The sequence below is a fragment of the Haematobia irritans genome, chromosome 2, assembly GCF_050003625.1.
Source record: "Haematobia irritans isolate KBUSLIRL chromosome 2, ASM5000362v1, whole genome shotgun sequence".
NCBI lineage: Eukaryota > Metazoa > Arthropoda > Insecta > Diptera > Muscidae > Haematobia > Haematobia irritans.
In genome coordinates, this window is record NC_134398.1 from 226,717,943 (window position 1) to 226,738,358 (window position 20,416).

General features: G+C 27.6%; 1 protein-coding gene across 1 annotated transcript in view; it reads left to right on the forward strand.

Moving 5' to 3' along the window:
- Nucleotides 1-299: 299 nt before the first annotated feature.
- The window catches only part of LOC142225310 (uncharacterized), a 110,001-nt gene continuing 89,884 nt past the window's right edge, over nt 300-20,416 (forward strand). The window contains exon 1 of the mRNA XM_075295084.1: nt 300-382. Within this exon, the coding sequence (XP_075151199.1) occupies nt 300-382 (83 nt within the window). The remainder of the gene's footprint in view (nt 383-20,416) is intronic.

Sequence of the window (20,416 nt, forward strand, 5' to 3'; positions counted from 1 at the left end):
TGGACTGCTATATATTTTGGTAGACTTAATACTTCTCGTAGTATAGTCGGCCCCAGTCGTTTTTTTCAATTATAGATGTTTCTGCAGTTTTTTCTAACGTTTATCTTATTCAATAATCCTTCATTGATTATATTGCATTTTTATGCCATAGACAATAGATGGTTTTCCATAGATACATTAACAATAACAAAATTCCTTTGGGTCATTTGTTGGAATTTTCAGTTTAATGCAGCATCATCATTATCAATACCGTGACCACACTTCATGGTATGAATAACAAAATCCAGATATCGATGACGATGGTCGTCGGTGATGATGATGGCGATGACGATGATGATAATGCAAATGTTGATATGATTCGCAACAATGAAAAGCTATTCAAGTTGACCACCAAATGAGTGCGTGTGTATGTGGTTTTAATTAAATGCAATTAATTATATTTTAATACATTATTAATCGAGATATTTTCATATGGGTGTTGTCGTTGTTGTTGTTGTCAATGCAGTTTGCTTTGGTATTGTTTTTGGTTTCACAATACAAACAGGAAGGATACTTAGCTCAACTAGCACTATAGCAACAATCAAGCATGACCAATACCACAATAGGTAAAAGGGATGTCATACATAGATAAAAATATTACCAATATTTTTCCAATTGAGATTTTAAAGATTAAAGACAAGTATGGAAAGTCTTAAGTCGGGCGGGGCCGATTATATTATAACCTGTACCACTTTGTAGATCCACATTTTCAATACCATATCAAATCTAAAGGTTTGTCCCAAATACATACATTTAAATCAGGACAGAATTTGTTAGACTTCTACAAAATCTATAGACTTCAAATTTAAGTTGGCTAATTCCCTGAGGTGAAACACAAGGTTAGTAAAAAATATGGGAAACATTTAAATCTGATTTATTGGTCGATAAATATGTTTTCGAAGTATAGGAAAATTTAAGTCATTCTTACATGTTTTCGACTTAGCAGCGACGTATTTTCAAGGAAAATGTGGGTATTTTGGCCATTTTTTCCCAAATTGGAAAAACATATATATGAAAGTTATATCTAAATCTCAACCGATTTCAATAAAATTTGATATGCATACTTACTAAGATAATTTTACTCCCTGTACACAATTTCACGTAATTCAGAGTACAACTTTGGTCTCTGTGGTCGTATTAGACGTAATCAGGCGAAAGATATATATGGGAGCTATATCTAAATCTGAACCGATTTCAATAGAATTTAGCACACTTGACTATACAACTAATTGTACTCCTTGTGCAAAATCTCAAGCAAATCAGGGTAAAACTCTGGCTTCTGGGGCCATATAAGCCTATATCGGGCGAAAGATAAATATGGGAGCTGTATCCAAATCTGAATCGATTTCTTCCAAAACAGAAGCTTGTGCCAAATTTGAAGTCGATTGGACTAAAACTGCGACCCGGACTTTGACTACAAAAATGTGTTCGTAGACAGACGGACATGGTTATATCGACTCAGGGGCCCACCATGAGCATTTTTTGCCAAAGACACCATGTGTCTATCTCGTCTCCTTCTGGGTGTTGCAAACATATGCACTATTATACCCTAGGCCAAAGGGGGTGGGTGGTAAAATAATTAGATAATTTTAAGCTTCTTTTTATTTGTTAGAAATTAATAATTCAATTAATTTTAGTCATTTTTTTTTTCAATATTTTAATTGTTATTTGTGATTTGTTCTTCAACATAAATTTATCGAAAAGTCAATTGTTAGTCGATATTTTCGCAGATAATGGGATTTTTTTTATATTTACTCCGACTAGAACGAGATCTTTCTTTCGTTTCGTATTGGCCACTGGACCATCATGGTCCATAAAATCAATTAACAAAAGTTTGTTTAATTACCAAAATTGTTAAACCTTTAAAAAAATCAATCAACAAAAATCAATTTTCCATACCGATGTTTTACATAATGTGGTGATTTTGTATGCTAACTTCGACTTCGATTTTTTTCTCATACTTAATCGATCTTTTTATTACGATTCAAATCTATGATGTAATTCTACCCAAATCACCCAATTATCGAAAATCGATGTAGACATCGCAAATCGATTTAGTCATCGACTTTCATACCCCAGCAAAAAAAGCGTCGCCAAAAAAGTAATGAAGATGTTCTTTTTGGATCCAGAAGTAGTGCAAAATTGGCGCAGAAGCGATGAATTTAACATGAGCTTGTCATAGGACGGAAGTCCTCCATTTCAACAGCCGTTGCACTGAATTTGCATCACTTCTTTAGGTGTCATCCGAATTCAATGTTTTGGATGTAAATTAAAAAATTCTGTGATATTTTGTCAAATAAATAATTTTTATAATTTTTAATGGATTCTTACGCTTGTCTGAAACGTTTGACCTCAAATATTTTCAAAAATTCACAATTTTTTCAGATTGGATTTAGCATTTTTTTTTCGAAAAATTTAAATAATTTGTACCATTTTATGAATTCTTAAACTGTTTTTAACCAATCTGAAACAGAAACAGTTAAAATTACCCATTAAAAATATGAAAAAAGCATGTTATACAAAATTGAATGAAAAGAACTTCCTGTATAGTTAAAATAAAGAACATCATTAGGAGTACTTTGCTGGAAGAGGTTTTAAAGTTGTGCCTTTGGAAGAACTTCCATTTTTTTTTGCTGGGACCAAACCAAACTATCTATGATGAAGATGATATCCATATAAACACTTATATCCATTTTCAAAGCAACTTATTGGCAGTTTATCCACAGTTTTTTTTATTGTCAACCTAGGTTTAAAGTATACTTTGACTTTTTTTCATATGGGAGTTATTCTAAGATCTCTTCTGAAAAATTCTTAAAAATTTCTTATTTGTCTTAAAACATGAAATTTAACAAAATAATCCCTATCATCGCATATCCTAATCCCCACTTGTCTCATTATTTTGTGAAACCATCTCCCAATTGTCATACAATTCCCGTTTGGTCGATGATCATTTAACTTTTAAATGCATCTGAATTGTTAACATTTAATAACTTAAGTATTTGTTAATAAATTTGACATTTCAATTTATAAATGGTGAGCAGTTGTCCAATGCGAGTGGGTTGTAAGAATCACCAATGGAATCATATAAAAATTATAAAGATGTTAATAAATAAATAAATAAAATGTTTTCATTTTCAATTAAATTGAAAATAATACTCTGGATATGCAATTATCATAAATACATTTTAATCCATATATTGAATAAGAGAGATTCACATAAAGCAATATAAATAGAGTTGTCTAATTTTTATGAATGTGATTTGTATAACAAAATGTTTATGAAAAAAATGAAATGGAAAATGAAAATAAATGTTTTAGATATTAGAGAATATTTACATTACTCAGTAGTAAGGGAAATAGAGTCATATAAGAATTAACAAAACCTCTTGAAATCAGGTCTTGAGCACGGTTGTTACAGTTAGAAGAATTCTACCAAAAATGGTAGATTTTTTACTGTTTGGTAGCTTGGTAGAATCTTTGATGTTTTGGTAGATTTTGCAAATTATTCCTCTCCAACTGAGAGGTACTTCATAAATTTTCTATAGAAATAAAATTTTGAGAAATTTTTTAAAGAAATAAAATTTTGAGGAAATTTTCGATAGAAATTAAATTTTGACAAAATTTTCTATAGAAATAAAATTTTGACAAGATTTTTTATAGAAATAAATTTTGACAAAATTTTCTATAGAAATAAAATGTTAATAAAATTGTCTATAGAAATAAAATTTTGAGCAAATTTTCTACAGAAGTAAAATTTTGATTTAATTTTCTATTTTTGTCCTTTATTATATAAGCATTAACAAAACCTCTTGAAATCAGGTCATGAGTACGATTGTCACAGTTGGAAGAATTCTACCAAAATTTGTAGATTTTTTACTGTTTGGTAGATTGGTAGAGTCTTTGATGTATTGGTAGATCTTGCAAATTATTCCTCTCCAACTATGAGGTATATTACTTCACAAATTTTCTATAGAAATAAAAATTTGAAAACATTTTCTATAGAAATAAAATTTTGAAAAAATTTTCTATAGAAATAAAATGTTGAAAAAATTCTCTATAGAAATAAAATTTTGACTTAATTTTCTATATAAATAAAATTTTGAGAAAATGTTCTACAGAAATAAAATTTAGACAAATTTTCTGCAAAAATAAAATGTTGAGAAAATTTTCTACAGAAATAAAATTTAGACAAATTTTCTATAAAAGTTAAATTTTAACAAAAAATTATATATAAATAAAATTTTGAGAACATTTTCCATAGAAAAAAATTTAAAAACATTTTCTATAAAAATAAAATTTTAAGAAAATTTTCTACAGAAATAAAATTTTGACGAATTTTATATAAAAGTTAAATTTTGACAAATATTTTTATAGAAATAAAATTTTGACGAAATTTTTTATAGAAATAAAATTTTGAGAAAATTTTCTATAGAAATAAAATTTTTACAAAATTTTCTATAAAAATAAAATTTTGACAAAATTTTCTACAGAAATAAAATTTTGAGAAATTTTCTATAAAAGTTAAATTTTTAATAAAAATTTCTATATAAATAAAATTTTAAGACATTTTTCCATAGAAAAAAATTTTATAAACATTTTCTATAAAAATAAAATTTTGAGAAAATTTTCTACAGAAATAAAATTTTGAGAAAATTTCTATAAAAGATAAAATTTTACAAATATTTCTATAGAAATAAAATTTTGGCAACATTTTCTGTAGAAATAAAGTTTTGAGAAAATTTTCTATAGAAATAAAATTTTGACAAAATTTTCGATAGAAATAAAATTTTATTTGTAGAGTTTTTAAGGCTTGAGGTAATGTTATAATAAAACAAAATAAAATCTTAGTTTTTTTTAGTGTTTTATTTTTAATTTTTTCCAATATTTCGAAAACCATCGTTGTCCGTCCTCAGGGAAATTAACTTTAACAAAAGAAAATAAACACATGACCTCAAGCCTTACAAACTCTACAAATAATTATACTAAAAGGTCAACCATACAACAACTACAAGAAATAAAATTTTGAGAAATTTTCTATAAAAGTTAAATTTTTAATAAAAATTTCTATATAAATAAAATTTTAAGAAAATTTTCCATAGAAAAAAGTTTTATAAACATTTTCTGTAAAAATAAAATTTTGAGAAAATTTTCTACAGAAATAAAATTTTGACGAATTTTAAATTTAAGTTAAATTTTTTTTTAAATTTAAGTTAAATTTTGACAAATATTTCTATAGAAATATTTTTTTGGCAACATTTTCTGTAGAAATAAAATTTTGATAAAATTTTCTATAGAAATAAAATTTTGACAAAATTTTCTACAGAAATAAAATTTTGAGAAATTTTCTATAAACGTAAAATTTTTACAAAAATTTCTATATAAATAAAATTTTAAGAAAACTTTTTATAGAAAAAAATTGTAAAAACATTTTCTTTAAAAATAAAATTTTGAGAAAATTTTCTAAAGAAATAAAATTGTGACAAATATTTCTATAGAAATAAAGTTTTGGCAACATTTTCTATAAATTCAATATCTAATATATAAATAAATTCAATATAAATATATAACAAGTATATACGGCCGTAAGTTCGGCCAGGCCGAATCTTATGTACCCTCCACCATGGATTGCGTAGAAACTTCTACGAAAGACTGTCTTCCATCATCGAATTACTTGGGTTGTGGTAATACTTATCGATGGTAAGGTTTCTTAAAACTTCTTTACATCGTCTTCTAAATTGTAAGTTAGTCCATACGTGGTTTATATTTGACAAAAAAATTGTGTATAGGTAAGTCTACAAATAATTAAGAATCGATATGGCCTTTTGCACGGTACTTAGAGAGCTTTTATGGGGGCTATATACAATAATGAACTTGATATGGACCAATTTTTGTGTGATTGGGGATCGATTTATCTGAGGGTTATATATAACTATAGACTGATATGTACCTGTTTAGGCATGGTTGTTAACGGCCATATCTAGCACAATATACCAAATTTCAACTGACTCGGGTGAAATTTGATCCACCTAGAGGCTCAAAACCCAAATCTCGGGATCGCTTTATATGGGAGCTATATATGATTATGGACTGATATGGACCACTTTTGGCATGGTTGTTAAATATCATATACTACACCCACGTACCAAATTTCAACCAGATCGGATGAATTTTGCTTCTCCAAAAGGCACCGGAGGTCAAATCTGGGGATCGGTTTATATGGGAGCTATATATAATTATGGACTGATAGGAACCAATTCCTGCATGGTTGTTGGATACCATATACTAATATCACGTACCAAATTTCAACCGAATGGGAAGAATTTTTCTCTTCCAAGGGGCTCCGGAGGTCAAATCTGGGGATCGGTTTATATGGGGCCTACACACAAAAAATTTTTTCTCTGATTCAATCACCAAATTAATTGATCCAATTAATTTTTTAATTGAAATGTCTTCAATCACGAAAATGATAGTATCAATCACAGTTTTAATTGGGCATAGAAAAAATTCTTGATTAAAAAATTAATTGATTTTTTCAGCAAAATTCAATTAATTTTTTAATTGATTCAATTAAAAATTTAATTGATGTTGATTGCAAAACGCAATTAATTTACTAAGGTAACTATTTTTAAAAAGGTAACTATTTTTAATTACTTAGTTAGATTGGCTTAGAGTTTTTATTTGGATTAACAAATGATTGTTTGAAATACATTTTTAATTAAAAAAGTAAAAAAAAACAGCACTTTTTTAACTGAATTAGTCTTCCGAATTTGATTAAAAAGTTAATTGTATCAATTAATTTTTTAATTAAACATTTTAAAAATTTCAATCATTGACTTAATTAACTTAATGTTTCTATCATGATTAAAAAGTTAATTGTATCAATTAATTTATTAATTGAAAAAATTTTCAACTTCAATTAACTTTTTAATTGGAATTATTTTGGTGATATTTTTTTCTGTGTATATATAACTATGGACCGATATCGACCAATTTTTGCATGTTTGTTAGAGACCATATACTAACACCACGTACCAAATTTCAACCCAATCGGATGAATTTTGCTCCTCTCAGAGGCTCCGGAGGTCAAATCTGGGGATCGGTTTATATGGGGTCTATATATAATTATGGACCTATATGGACCAATTTTTGCTTGGTTGTTAGAGACCATATACTGACACCACATATCAAATTTCAACTGGAATTTTGCTCCTCGAAGAGGCTCCGGAGGTCAAATCTGGGGATCGGTTTTAATGGGAGCTGTATATAATTATGGACCGATTTGGACCAATTTTTGCATAGTTGTTAGAAACCATATACTAACACCACGTACTAAATTTCAGGCGGATAGGAAGAATTTTGCTTCTCCAAGAGGCTCCGGAGGTCAAATCTGGGAGGTCGGTTTATATGGGGACTATATATAATTATGGACCTATATGGACCAATTTTTGCTTGGTTGTTAGTGTCCACATAGTAACACAACGTACCCAATTCTAACCGGATCCGATGAATTTTGCCCCTCCAAGAGGCTCGCGAGGTGAAATCTGGGGATCGGTTTATATGGGGGTCATTTACCCAATTTTTGGCATGGTTATTAGAGACCATATACCAGCACCACGTGCCAAATTTCAACCGGATCGGATGAATTATGCTTATCTAAGAAGCTCCGCAAGCCAAATCTGGGGGTCGGTTTATATGGGGGCTATACGTAGAGGTGGTCCGATATGCCCCATTTGCAATACCATCCGACCTACATCAATAACAACTACTTGTGCCAAGTTTCAAGTCGATAGCTTGTTTCGTTCGGAAGTTAGCGTCATTTTAACAGACGGACGGACGGACATGCTTAGATCGACTCAGAATTTCACTACGACCCAGAATATATATACTTTATGGGGTCTTAGAGCAATATTTCGATGTGTTACAAACGGAATGACAAAGTTAATATACCCCCATCCTATGGTGGAGGGTATAATACAATTTTTAATTTCCGTGTTAGATCGTACTACCAGAATCCATTTTAAGTTCTCCTTTTTTGTAGACGTAGATACTTTCCTATGATGGTGCAAGGGATATTTATGCACCCAAATTGTCGCTAGTAGGAGAGATCAAAATATATAATAAATAAATAAATTTATAAACTAAAATAATAGTACATTTGTTTTGAAGAAATTTTTTTTATACACAGAAAATTTTACGAAAAGTTCAAAATAATTTCTTTGGTAAAATTCAATGTTTTTTTGCAGGTATAATTACTACTATAGAAGATTACATTTATCAAAGTTGAGTAAGATAGGTTAATAATTTAGGGGTTTATATTCAAATTTGCTAAAGTCGGGCGATACATATATATGCGAACTATATCTAAATCTGAACCGAATTTGATGAAATTTGGCACACTTTAAGGGTACTACAAAAATTAGTTTGTGTTAAATTTGAAGACAATCGGGTAATAAATAAGCGCACTATGATCTCATTTGTCGAAATTGGGCGATACATATATATGGGGACTATATCTAACAATGATCCAATTTTTCCCAAAACCAACAGCGCTAGTCCTTTAGCCAACACGTTGTACCACATTTTATAAAAACAACAAACTCAGAAATTAGAATTACATACTGAAGAAAGTGATTTTGATGGTTAATATTTTTTAATATATATGTAATAAAATTAATTTAATAAAATGAGAACTGCTTTCTACTATTTACATCAAGTTCTTGGTATATGACACTTTCTTAATAAAGAAAATAGGAATAGTAAAAAATATTCCAAGTGGAATTATAATTCTGATCCCTCTATAGTAACGCACTTGGAATAAGCGCGATTGACTCCTATTTTGTTGGTAACATTTGATTTTGATAAGAAATATCTATATACCATGTTTGAAGATACTAGATTGATTTTTACATAATTTTTGTCGCAAATTTTCAATTTCCGTAATATAAAAATTCCTCAAAAAAAAAACGCAAAGTTAGGAGGGAATATTTTTTGTTAATATTAAATTTTATTAAAAATTTGTACTTTTCTTGCATTTCTAACATTAAAAAAGACAAAGACATTCCTAAGTATGATTCCAGCCAAAAAAATGTGGTTTTATAGTCTCGACTATGTATGAGAAGTCTTCATTTCTTTGCCCCACCAAAAAAAAAAAACAAAAAGTGTTTTTCATTTGTTTACTTGTGCGGTGATTTTTTCCGCTACATTTTCCATTTTGCCATTCATTTAACATGAAATTGTTTTGCCCTCGTCTCAAAACGAAACAAGGAAAATATGTTGAATTAGCAAAAAAAACAAAAAAAAACACCAGTAGAAGAAAATGTAAAATTCATCCAACACCAAAAAAAATGAAATTTTTTCATTTACTTTCCCCACAAAAAAAAACTTTTGTTCCACAATAAAGATTCTGATGAGATTTACCTCCTAGAATCAATTTTCGTTTAGATGCTGGAAGTATGTTTTTGAATTCAAATTATTTCTTCTTTTATTTTTTTTTTCTTTTCGTGGATATTTTGAATGGAAATGCCGTTTCCTGTAGATATGTCTGCCACGACTGAAACATACCACAGCCGATTTGTGAAAATTGATTATTCCAGGGGACAGAGTCAATTTGTTAGCAATTGATCCTTGGCGTAAATAAATTAAGCTCATTGTAGAGAAAACAAACGTAGATTTTAGCATAATATATTTCGCTTTGCTAGTACGGTAATTTAATCGACATTCTGTTTTCGGTTTTTGGCGAAAACGAATTTTTTCTTTAAGATGAGCTAAAATAATTGCATATTTTTTAGAAAACAAAAAAGAGAGTAGAAGGTTGTTTAATTTTAACATGAAAGGGATTTTAAAGTTAATTGAATGACATTTTGTCTTCCAAAAATAAAGATCATAAGTTCCTCATTAGAAATCTGTTAGAGTCGAACAATATAGCCATGGCTGTCCATCTCCTGATATATTGGAATATTGAAATAATTAGGGACGCAAATTAAAAATTCTATTTTTTTTTTGTAATGTTTGATAATTTATTTTGAAAAAAGTGTAACAGACTGATTGAATCGAAGCACTGGCCATTGCTAGCCATTACTCTTTCCCATCTTGCTGAAAACATACGGATATCGCGACGAGAAAACTTGACTTTTGATTGAATCTGCCAATCGGCCAAATTTTTGGCTTTCTCATAAGAACGGGTTTGGGAACATGTTTTCCAGCGTTATCGTGCTGCAAAATCACAATGTCATGACTTTGCAAATACTGTGGCCATTTATCACGCTCCAATGCAACAATTTAGTTCGACTCCTGTTATCGTTTCACTCGGTGGCAACTACATCACACCCAGCTGCTGCCATAAAATATACATCATAAACTAGCAAGCCATGGTGCACTGGAAAATGCTGAAACGAAACGCGACTGTCAACAATGAGGTCTACATTGCCCAGCTAAACCGTGTAAACGAGGCTGGAAAGACCCCATAGACAAGACTAATGGCGATTTCGATTGGGAAGAAATGTGCAACATTCTCGAAATTGATTGCAAAATACGAAGGACACTGTCAGAGCTTTTTGATCCTGTATCCCTCACAATATTATGAATTAACAATAACTGTGGAATGACACTATTAGTTGGACGAAAGCACAATAAGGGAAAAAGTAGTGTAAAATCAAGGCAACATATGTTTTGTGAAACGAAAACGTCCTAAGTCATCTTGATTCTTCATAAAATCAGGCTCCATGATGCCCAAGTCGTTAAAACAACACTCCAAGAGTTAGAATGGAAGGTTCTCCACTGCTTCTTCTTCATTCACCTGCTCTCCGAATCAAAGATTCAGCGAATAGTCTTCTTTAGATCTTTGATGAATGTTTTACTTTCAACGGTACATCAGTGCGTATGTGGAACTCAAAGGAATCCCCCACATACAACATACGCCACCATGGCAATGTTTTGGAAGCCATTGCACAGTGCTCACCACTCGTGCTAAAAATAATCTACCAAAATTTTACCAAAAACCTACCCATTAAAAACCTATTTAAGTTTTTCATGAAAATTTTGTGGTTAGTGTGAAAAAATGTTTTTTCTTCGAAATAAATGTTTTATTATTTTATTTTAGCTATTTCAGTTACTACTTCTACCTAAAGGGCGAACTAACTCACAATGGACTTTGATAGTAAGACCTAACACGAAAATTAAAACTTTTAAAAATATTGAATATATAGAACATTTTGTCAAAATGTTATTTCTATAGAAAATTTTGTCAAAATTTTATTTCTATAGAATTTTTTTTTTAATTTTATTTCTATAGAAAATTTTGTTAAAATATTATTTCTATTGAAAATGTTGTCAAAATTTTATTTCTATAGAAAAATTTGTCAAAAATTTATTTCTATAGCAAATTTTGCCAAAATTTTATTTCTGTAGAAAATTTTGTCAAAATTTTATTTCTATAGAAAAATTTTTTAAAATTTTATTTCTATAGAAAATTTCGTCAAAATTTTATTTCTATAGCAAATTTCGCCAAAATTTTATTTCTATAGAAAATTTTGTCAAAATTGTATTTCTATAGAAAATTTTGTTAAAATTCTGTTTTTATTGAAAATTTTTTTCAAAATTTTATTTCCATAGAAAATTTTGTCAAAATTTTATTTCTATAGAAAATTTTGCCAAAATTTTATTTCTATAAAAATTTTTTGTCGAAATTTTATTTCTATAAAAAACTTTGTCGAATTTTTATTTCTATAGAAAATTTTGTCAAAATGTTATTTCTATAGAACATTTTGTCAAAATTATATTTCTGTAGAAACTTTTGTTAAAGTTTTATTTCTATACACAGAAAAAAATATCACCAAAATATTTCCAATTAAAAAGTTAATTGAAGTTGAATTTTTTTTCAATTAATAAATTAATTGGTACAATTAAGTTTTTAATCAAGATAGAAACATTAAGATAATTAAGTCAATGATTGAAAATTTTAAAATTTTTATTTAAAAAGTTAATTGATACAATTAACTTTTAATGAAATTCGGAAGACTAAGTCAGTTAAAAAAGTGATGAACATTTTTTTTTAAATTTTTAATTAAAATTTTTTTCAAACAATCAATTGTTAATCCAAATAAAATTTCTAAGCCAATTCAGAATGTAATTGAAAATAGTTACCTTTTTTAATTACTAAATTAATTGAGTTTTCCAATCAACATCAATTAAATTTTTAATTGAATCAATTAAAAAATTAATTGAAATTTGGTAATGAAATTAATTAATTGTTTAATCAAGAATTTTTTCTATGCCCAATTAAAACTGTGATTGATACTATCATTTTCGTGATTGAAGACATTTCAATTAAAAAATTAATTGGATCAATTAATTTCGTGATTGAATCAGAAAAAGTTTTTTTTTGTGTGTAGACACCGCAATTTTTATCAGATTTGCCTGAAATTCAAAAACTAGAGGTATTTTGGGTCCAATAATAAGTGTGCCGAAGATGGTGTGTCGGTCCATGTTTCAGTATAGACCCCATATAGCCCGATCTTGTTGGGCTTCTCGACCACGGTTGCCACAGTTGGTAGAATTTTACCCCAATTAGTAGATTTGTTACTGTTTGGTAGATTGGTATGATTTTTACTGTTTTGGTATTTACACACAAAAAAATTTCATTAAAATTGAGCAAACGAAAAATTTTCATTGATATAAAGAAAAATTTTCATAAAACAGACAGAATTTTCTATAGAAATAAAATGTTGACTAAGTTTTCTATAGAAACAAAATTTTGACAAAATTTTCTATAGAAGTAAAATTTTGACATAATTTTCCATACAAATAAAAATTTTGACAAAAATTTCTAAGGTAAAAAAATTTGAGGAAATTTTCCATAGAAATAAAATTTAGACAAAAATTTGTAAAGAAATAAAATTTTTAGGAAATTTTCTATAGAAATAAAATTTTAACAAAATTTTCTATAGAATTAATCAATTGTTAATCCAAATAAAATTTCTAAGCCAATTCAGAATGTAATTGAAAATAGTTACCTTTTTTAATTACTAAATTAATTGAGTTTTGCAAACAACATCAATTAAATTTTTAATTGAATTAATTAAAAAATTAATTGAAATTTGGTAATGAAATTAATTAATTGTTTAATCAAGAATTTTTTCTATGCCCAATTAAAACTGTGATTGATACTATCATTTTCGTGATTGAAGACATTTCAATTAAAAAATTAATTGGATCAATTAATTTCGTGATTGAATCAGAAAAAGTTTTTTTTGTGTGTAGAACATTTTGTCAAAATTTTATTTCTCTAGGAAATTTTGTTAAAATTTTATTTCCATAGAAAATTTTGTCAAAATTTTATTTCTATAGAAAATGTTGGTAAAAATTTTTTTCTATAGAAAATTTTGTTAAAATTTTATTTCTATATACAGTTTTGTCAAAACCTTAATTTTTGCCAAAATTTTATTTCTATGGAAAATTTTGTCAAAATTTTATTTCTATACAAAATTTTGTCAATATTTTATTCTATGGGAAAATTTGCCAAAATGTTATTTCTATGGAAAATTTTGTCAAAATTTTATTTCTATACAAAATTTTGTCAATATTTTATTATGTCAATATTTTATTTATTATACTATGTCAAAATTTTATCTCTATAGAAAATTTTGTAAAGATTTTATTTTTATAGAAAATTTTGTCAATATTTTATTTCTATGGTAAAATTTGCCAAAATATTATTTCTATGGAGAATTTTGTCAAAATTTATTTCTGTAGAAAATTTTGTCAAAATTTTATTTCTATACAAAATTTTGTCAATATTTTATTATGTCAATATTTTATTTATTATATTATGTCAAAATTTTATGTCTATAGAAAATTTTGTAAAGATTTTATTTTTATAGAAAATTTAGCAAAAATTTTATTTCTATGGAAAATTTTGTCAAAGTTTTATTTCTATGGCAAATTTTGTCAAAATTTTATTTCTATAGAAAATTTTGTCAAAATTTTATTTCTATAGAAAATGTTGTCAAAATTTTATTTCTATAGAAAAATTTTTCAAAATTTTATTTCTATAGAAAATTTTGTCAAAATTTTATTTCTATAGCAAATTTCGCCAAAATTTTATTTCTATAGAAAATTTTTTAAAATTTTATTTCTGTAGAAAATTTTGTTAAAATTCTATTTCTATTGAAATTTTTTTTCAAAATTTTATTTCTATAGAAAATTTTGTCAAAATTTTATTTCTATAGAAAATTTTGCCAAAATGTTATTTCTATAAAAATTTTTTGTCGAAATTTTATTTCTATAAAAAACTTTGTCGAATTTTTATTTCTATAGAAAATTTTGTCAAAATGTTATTTCTATAGAAAATTTTGTCAAAATTGTATTTCTTTTGTTAAAGCTTTATTTCTATAGAACATTTTGTCAAAATTTTATTTCCCTAGAAAATTTTGTTAAAATTTTATTTCCATAGAAAATTTTGTCAAAATTTTATTTCTATAGAAAATGTTGGTAAATTTTTTGTTTCTCTAGAAAGTTTTGTTAAAATTTTATTTCTATGGAAAATTTTGTCAAAATTTTATTTCTGTAGAAAATTTTGTCAAAATTTTATTTCTATACAAAATTTTGTCAATATTATATTATGTCAATATTTTATTTATTATATTATGTAAAGATTTTATTTTTATGGAAAATTTTGTCAAAATTTTATTTCTATAGAAAATTTTGTAAAATTTTGTTTCTATAGAAAATTTTGTAAAATTTTGTTTCTATAGAAAATTTTGCCAAAGTTTTATTTCTATGGAAAATTTTGTAAAAATTTTATTTCTATGGAAAATTTTGCCAAAATTTTATTTCTATGGAAAATTTTGTCAAAATTTTATTTCTACGGAAAATTTGTCATAATTGTATTTCTGTAGAAACTTTTGTTAAAAGTTACTTTTATTTAGTTTATTTTATATATTTCGGCAAAGGGCGGCTATTATAAATCTTTTTTTCGGAAGGTTCAATTGTGGTTCACTTTGGGTTTAGTGAACTGCCTGAATTTATTCTGATAATTGGCTGATAGTTTTGCTGCAAATAGAGGATGCTGATTAGGAATGTGGTAATTTCGAAACGTGCGTCCATCCAACCATCTTGCAGTCTATAGGGCTTTGCTCAAACAAATTTGACAAACATTCTTTTCCAATGTTGGTTAAGCTACACTTGTAGTTTAATCAATGCATTTTTTTTAAGCTGAAATCAAAAACCACAAAATGATTGAAGAATAAACCAACAATAAATTTTATGTCTATGGAAAATTTTGTCAACATTTTATTTCTATAGAAAATATTGTTAAAATTTTATTTCTATAGAAAATTTTGTCAAAATTTTAGTTCTACACAAAATTTAGTAAAAATTTCATTCAAATAGGCAATTTTGTCAAAATTTTATTTTTATAGAGAATATTGTCAAAATTTTATATCTATAGAATTTTTATATCTTTATCACAATGGACTGAATAGTCTAAGTGAGCCTGAAATTTAATCGGGCTGCCACTTTAACCTATCTATAGAAAATTTTGTCAAAATTGTATTTCTGTAGAAACTTTTTTCTATAGAAATTTTGTTAAAATTTTATTTTTATAGAAAATTTTGTCAAAATTTTATTTCTGTAGAAAATTTAAAAATTTATTTTTAGAAACAATTTTGTGAAAATTTTATTTCTACTCAAAATTTAGTGAACATTTTATTCCTATAGACAATTTTGTCAACATTTACTTTCTATAGAAAATTTTGTCAAAACTTTATTTTTAGAAAGAATTTTGTCAAAATTTTATTTCTATAGAAAATTTTGTCAAAATTTTATTTCTGTAGAAAATTTTGTCAAAATTGTATTTCTGTAGAAACTTTTGTTAAAGTTTTATTCCTGTATAAAATTTTGTTGAAATTTTATTTTTATAGAAAATTTTGTCAAAATTTTATTTCTATGGAAAATTTTGTCAAAATTTTATTTCTATAGAAAATTTTGTTAAAACTTTATTTTTAGAAAGCATTTTGTAAAGATTTTATTTCTACACAAAATTTAGTGAACATTTTATTCCTATAGACAATTTTGTCAAAATTTTATTTCTATAGAAAATTGTGTTAAAATTTTATTTTTATAGAAAATTTTGTCAAAATTTTATTTCTATGGAAAATATTGTCAAAATTTTATTTCCGTAGAAAATTTTGTTAAAACTTTTTTTTAGAAAGAATTTTGTCAAAATTTTATTTTTAGACAGAATTTTGTCAAAATTTTATTTCTATCGACAATTTTGTCAAAATTTTTATTTTTATAGACAATTTTGTCAAAATTTTTATTTTTATAGAAAATTTTGTGGAAATTTTATTTCTAAAGAAAATTTTGTCTTAATTTTTATTCCTAAATAAAATATGTGTAGTACTCCTTAGCGGGAGAGGAATATTTTGCTAAATCTACCACAGTTGCCAACTGTGGCAGTGCTTCGAAAGCGGCAAAAAAAAAATATGTGCTGCGATTTTTATTCTACTTTCTGTTGGTTGGACTATATGGATGTAGAGCTTCGAAAAAATAAAATGTTGTCTATAATTGACTAGACCTATTTGTAAAACATATTTGAATTTTAACCTTTTTTGGTCGAAAATGGGGTTAAACTACGTGGATGGTGTACAAGAACAAATGGTCCGATTTTAGCCAAGTTAAATATTTTGTGTAAGTATTGGTAGTGGTTTTTGAACCAAAAAAAGAGAATAAAAACCAAAAAATAAAATAAATTCTTTGTTTTGTTTTTTATTATTGGTTTGTGCAGCTTAAGACCATTGTGTTGACTAAACTACAAGCGTAGCTTAACCAGAGATGGTCTGTATCAAACTTTTTTAGGTTTGCGACTGTCGCAAAGTTGTAAACGTCACATACATGTCATAAATGTAGAAAAAGTAACAAAAGTCGCAAATTCATGATACTTTAGTCGCGTCAGCTAGGCAGCAAATTCGATGTTATTCAAGACGATGGTATGTGCGAAGAGAAGGTTTTAGTCCCCACATTTTCCCTATTGCCTTTTGCACGAGTACAGGATAACCGTGGATTTTCTCGTCCTTTCTTAGCTTTAAGTTCAGTCTCCTGTCCAATATAACCCCAAGGTATTTTGCACACTCCCCAACGGGAATTTCGATACCACCTAAGAAAATAGGCTTGACCGTGGGAAAACTTTCACAAATTTCTGCAGAAACTCACAGCGAATGCTGTCAAGCTAAATTAAAAAATGTTCAGGATTTCTTCTATTCAAAATTATGTTTTCTACAGTAGGTTTACAACTTTTGCGACATACGTATTATACCGTCGCAAATGTATGTCGCAAAAGTCACAGTTTGTGACAGGCCAACCCTGACTGTGAACCGTCATGGGCTCATGGGCTCAATGCCACACCCGGAGAAAAAATACTTTCCTCCGAAACGAAATTTTAGACAAAGGAAATTCTCCTTTATTGTAAGTTAGTTTTAATGTAAATTAGTGTAGTTAATTAGTAAATTAGTTAAAAAAAGTTAATGTTTGTCTAAAATTTCGTTCCTCATAATAGAAAATTCTTCTTTGAGTGCCATTTCGACCAAACACCAAAAAAGGTTTCCTCCCTGCCCTCTTAGTAATACTGGTGACATTTATGAGTGTTTCAAAACTTCTCTAAGTGGTTAAAAAGGAGGTCGCTTGTCATTGAGCTAAACTTATAATCGGGCAGCACTCAGTGATAGGAGAGAAGTTCACCGCTGTGACTAGGGTTAATGACGTGAACAAAAGACACAGTAGTGAGCTTCCTGATAATTGAGTTAAATATAGAATCGGGTAGCACTGATTGATAAGAGAAAAGTTCGTCATCAATAGTATCACAACGGACTGAAATATCAGATTGCCACTATAACCTAACTTAACGTCGGATTTATTTTTTCAAATTAACGGTTATGTTTTCCATCGCCTTATCCGTTGAACCGACTGCAAATGAACACCAGTATGTAATTTAAAATTGGTTCATTCAACGAAGTCAAATTTCAATGGCATCGAAGAAAATTATACGGGAATTTTTTGTGGAAATTGTTGCAATCTTGATTTACATTTCATCACCACCCATCCCATATTGCTAGACAGTAATACCAACTCCTTTTGCCTCCGATAACTTACAAATACAAAGTTCTACATTTTCGCCAGATTGCTTGGCACAATCCAATTTGATGGGGGGAGGGAAGCTGAAATAACTGTTCCCATGATTGGCATAGCTGGAATGATGTTGATGTTGGAATGGAATGGTAGTGACTGCCTTCTTTTCCATTGACTAAAACATCAATGCTCCGTGTCGCAAATAAATGAAAACAAATTTAATGTAACACTCATTTGGATACGGTGGTCATGACGGTGGTCATGACGGTGGTCTGGTACCACAAGAATCAACAGACGTTTGTTTCTTCTTCATTCATTTACAATTCTTCTGAGGATGGCAAATGATTTTTGCTGTCTCTGCAAGGGGATGGATGGAGTGAAATAAATGATGATATTCTGATTTGTTTATTATTTGACAATTCCAATGCAAATGCTGCTCGATGTTTGGGTATTATTCCAAGACTCCAGTATACCAATGCGATTACTTGAATGGATGAATGAATCCAGAAACCAAGAAGTCAGTCAAGCCGACAGTAAGAAAGAAGGACGGACAGACTAACACAGAATTGAGCATTGTAGCATATCACTCTTACAAAATAAATACGTGCTACAATGATTGGATTGGGGGAAAAGAATTTCTTTGCCCGCGTTTTTTCGTGTAAAGAGCTCTTCTCGAGGACCCATACTTCATGGTAAAAAATTGTCATTACCTTCTGAACGTTGCTGTACTGCATTTAATTTACCTTTTAATTGTAATTGTGTAAATATTTATTAAGACTCCAACAATTTACATTTGATCTTGAGAATAAAATATTTCACTATAGGAGTTTTTTTTCCACAAGAATAAATGTCCTGTGTTCGTTATGTACCTTGGTAATCATGAATGGAATCTGAATCTTCGATAAGAGTCATTGAGCAAAGATTAATTTTTATCCAAACCATTGACTATTACCACTAATGTGGTGCCATTGATATTGACAATGAATGCCATATATAGGTAAAGTATAATTATTGTGTTCATTGTCGCCAGTATTTGTGTGGCTCTTGTTCCCAAATTGGGAGGCTTCCTTTCGTCACCAATAAATTTTGGACAAAATTTTATGAAAAAAAAAAAATAAAAAATTAGGTTTTTCAGCAGAAAACCAATAATAATTTAAAAATGTAAAAATATATATTATTTTTTGTCATACCAGCTTGCGAGCTGCAAGTAAGATCAAGTTTCCGAAACACAACATATAGAGGTCGGTGATCGTCTTCCAAATGTTCGCAAAATGAAAATGAGAGTTCGGTTACCATTATTTCTGAACGAAAATTTACTTCTTAACACCCAAGCAATAAAATTAGATGGTTCGTAAATATTAAGGTGGATCCTTATTCATTATTTCTATATTTATGGGATATATTTTGGCCGTGATGGACACTGATGAGAGGGCAATATTTAGGCCCGAGTTCTCACGAAAGAATTTCACAATTATAGAAAAATGTCTTAGCCCAGCAGAGTAAAATTAGAAATTAGCGTTTGGGTCTCCGAAATAAAATCCTGTGTCCATTTATAGTCAAAATTGTATCTCTATAGAAAATTTTATCAAAATTGTATTTCTATTGAACATTTTGTCAAAATTATATTTCTTGAGAAAACTTTGTCAAAATTTTATTTCTATTGAACATTTTGTCAAAATTATATTTCTTGAGAAAATTTTGTCAAAATTTTATTTCTATAGAAAATTTTACCAAAATTTTATTTGCTCTGTTGGTTAAGCTACACTTGTAGTTTTAAGCTGAAATCAAAAAAACAACAACACTGATTGAAGAACAAAACCAACAATAACAAAACAAAAGGAATAAAAAAATTTGTCAAAATTTTATTTCTATGGAAAATTTTGTTAAAATTTTATTTCTATTGAGAATTTTGTTAAAATTTAATATCTACAGAAAATTTTGTCAAAATTTTATTTCTATAGAAAATTTTGCCAAAATTTTATTTCTATAGAAAATTTTACAAAATTTTATTTACATAGAAAATTTTTTAAACATTTTATGCCTATAAAAAATGTTGTCAACATTTTATTTTGATAAAAAATCTTGTCAAAATTTTATTTCAATAGAAAAATTTGTGAAATTTTATTTCTGTAGAAAATTTTGTCAAAATTTTATTTCTATAGAAAATGCTGTCAAAATTTTATTTCTGTAGAAAATTTTGTCAAAATTTTATTTCTGTAGAAAATTTTGTCAACATTTTATTTCTATAGAAAATTTT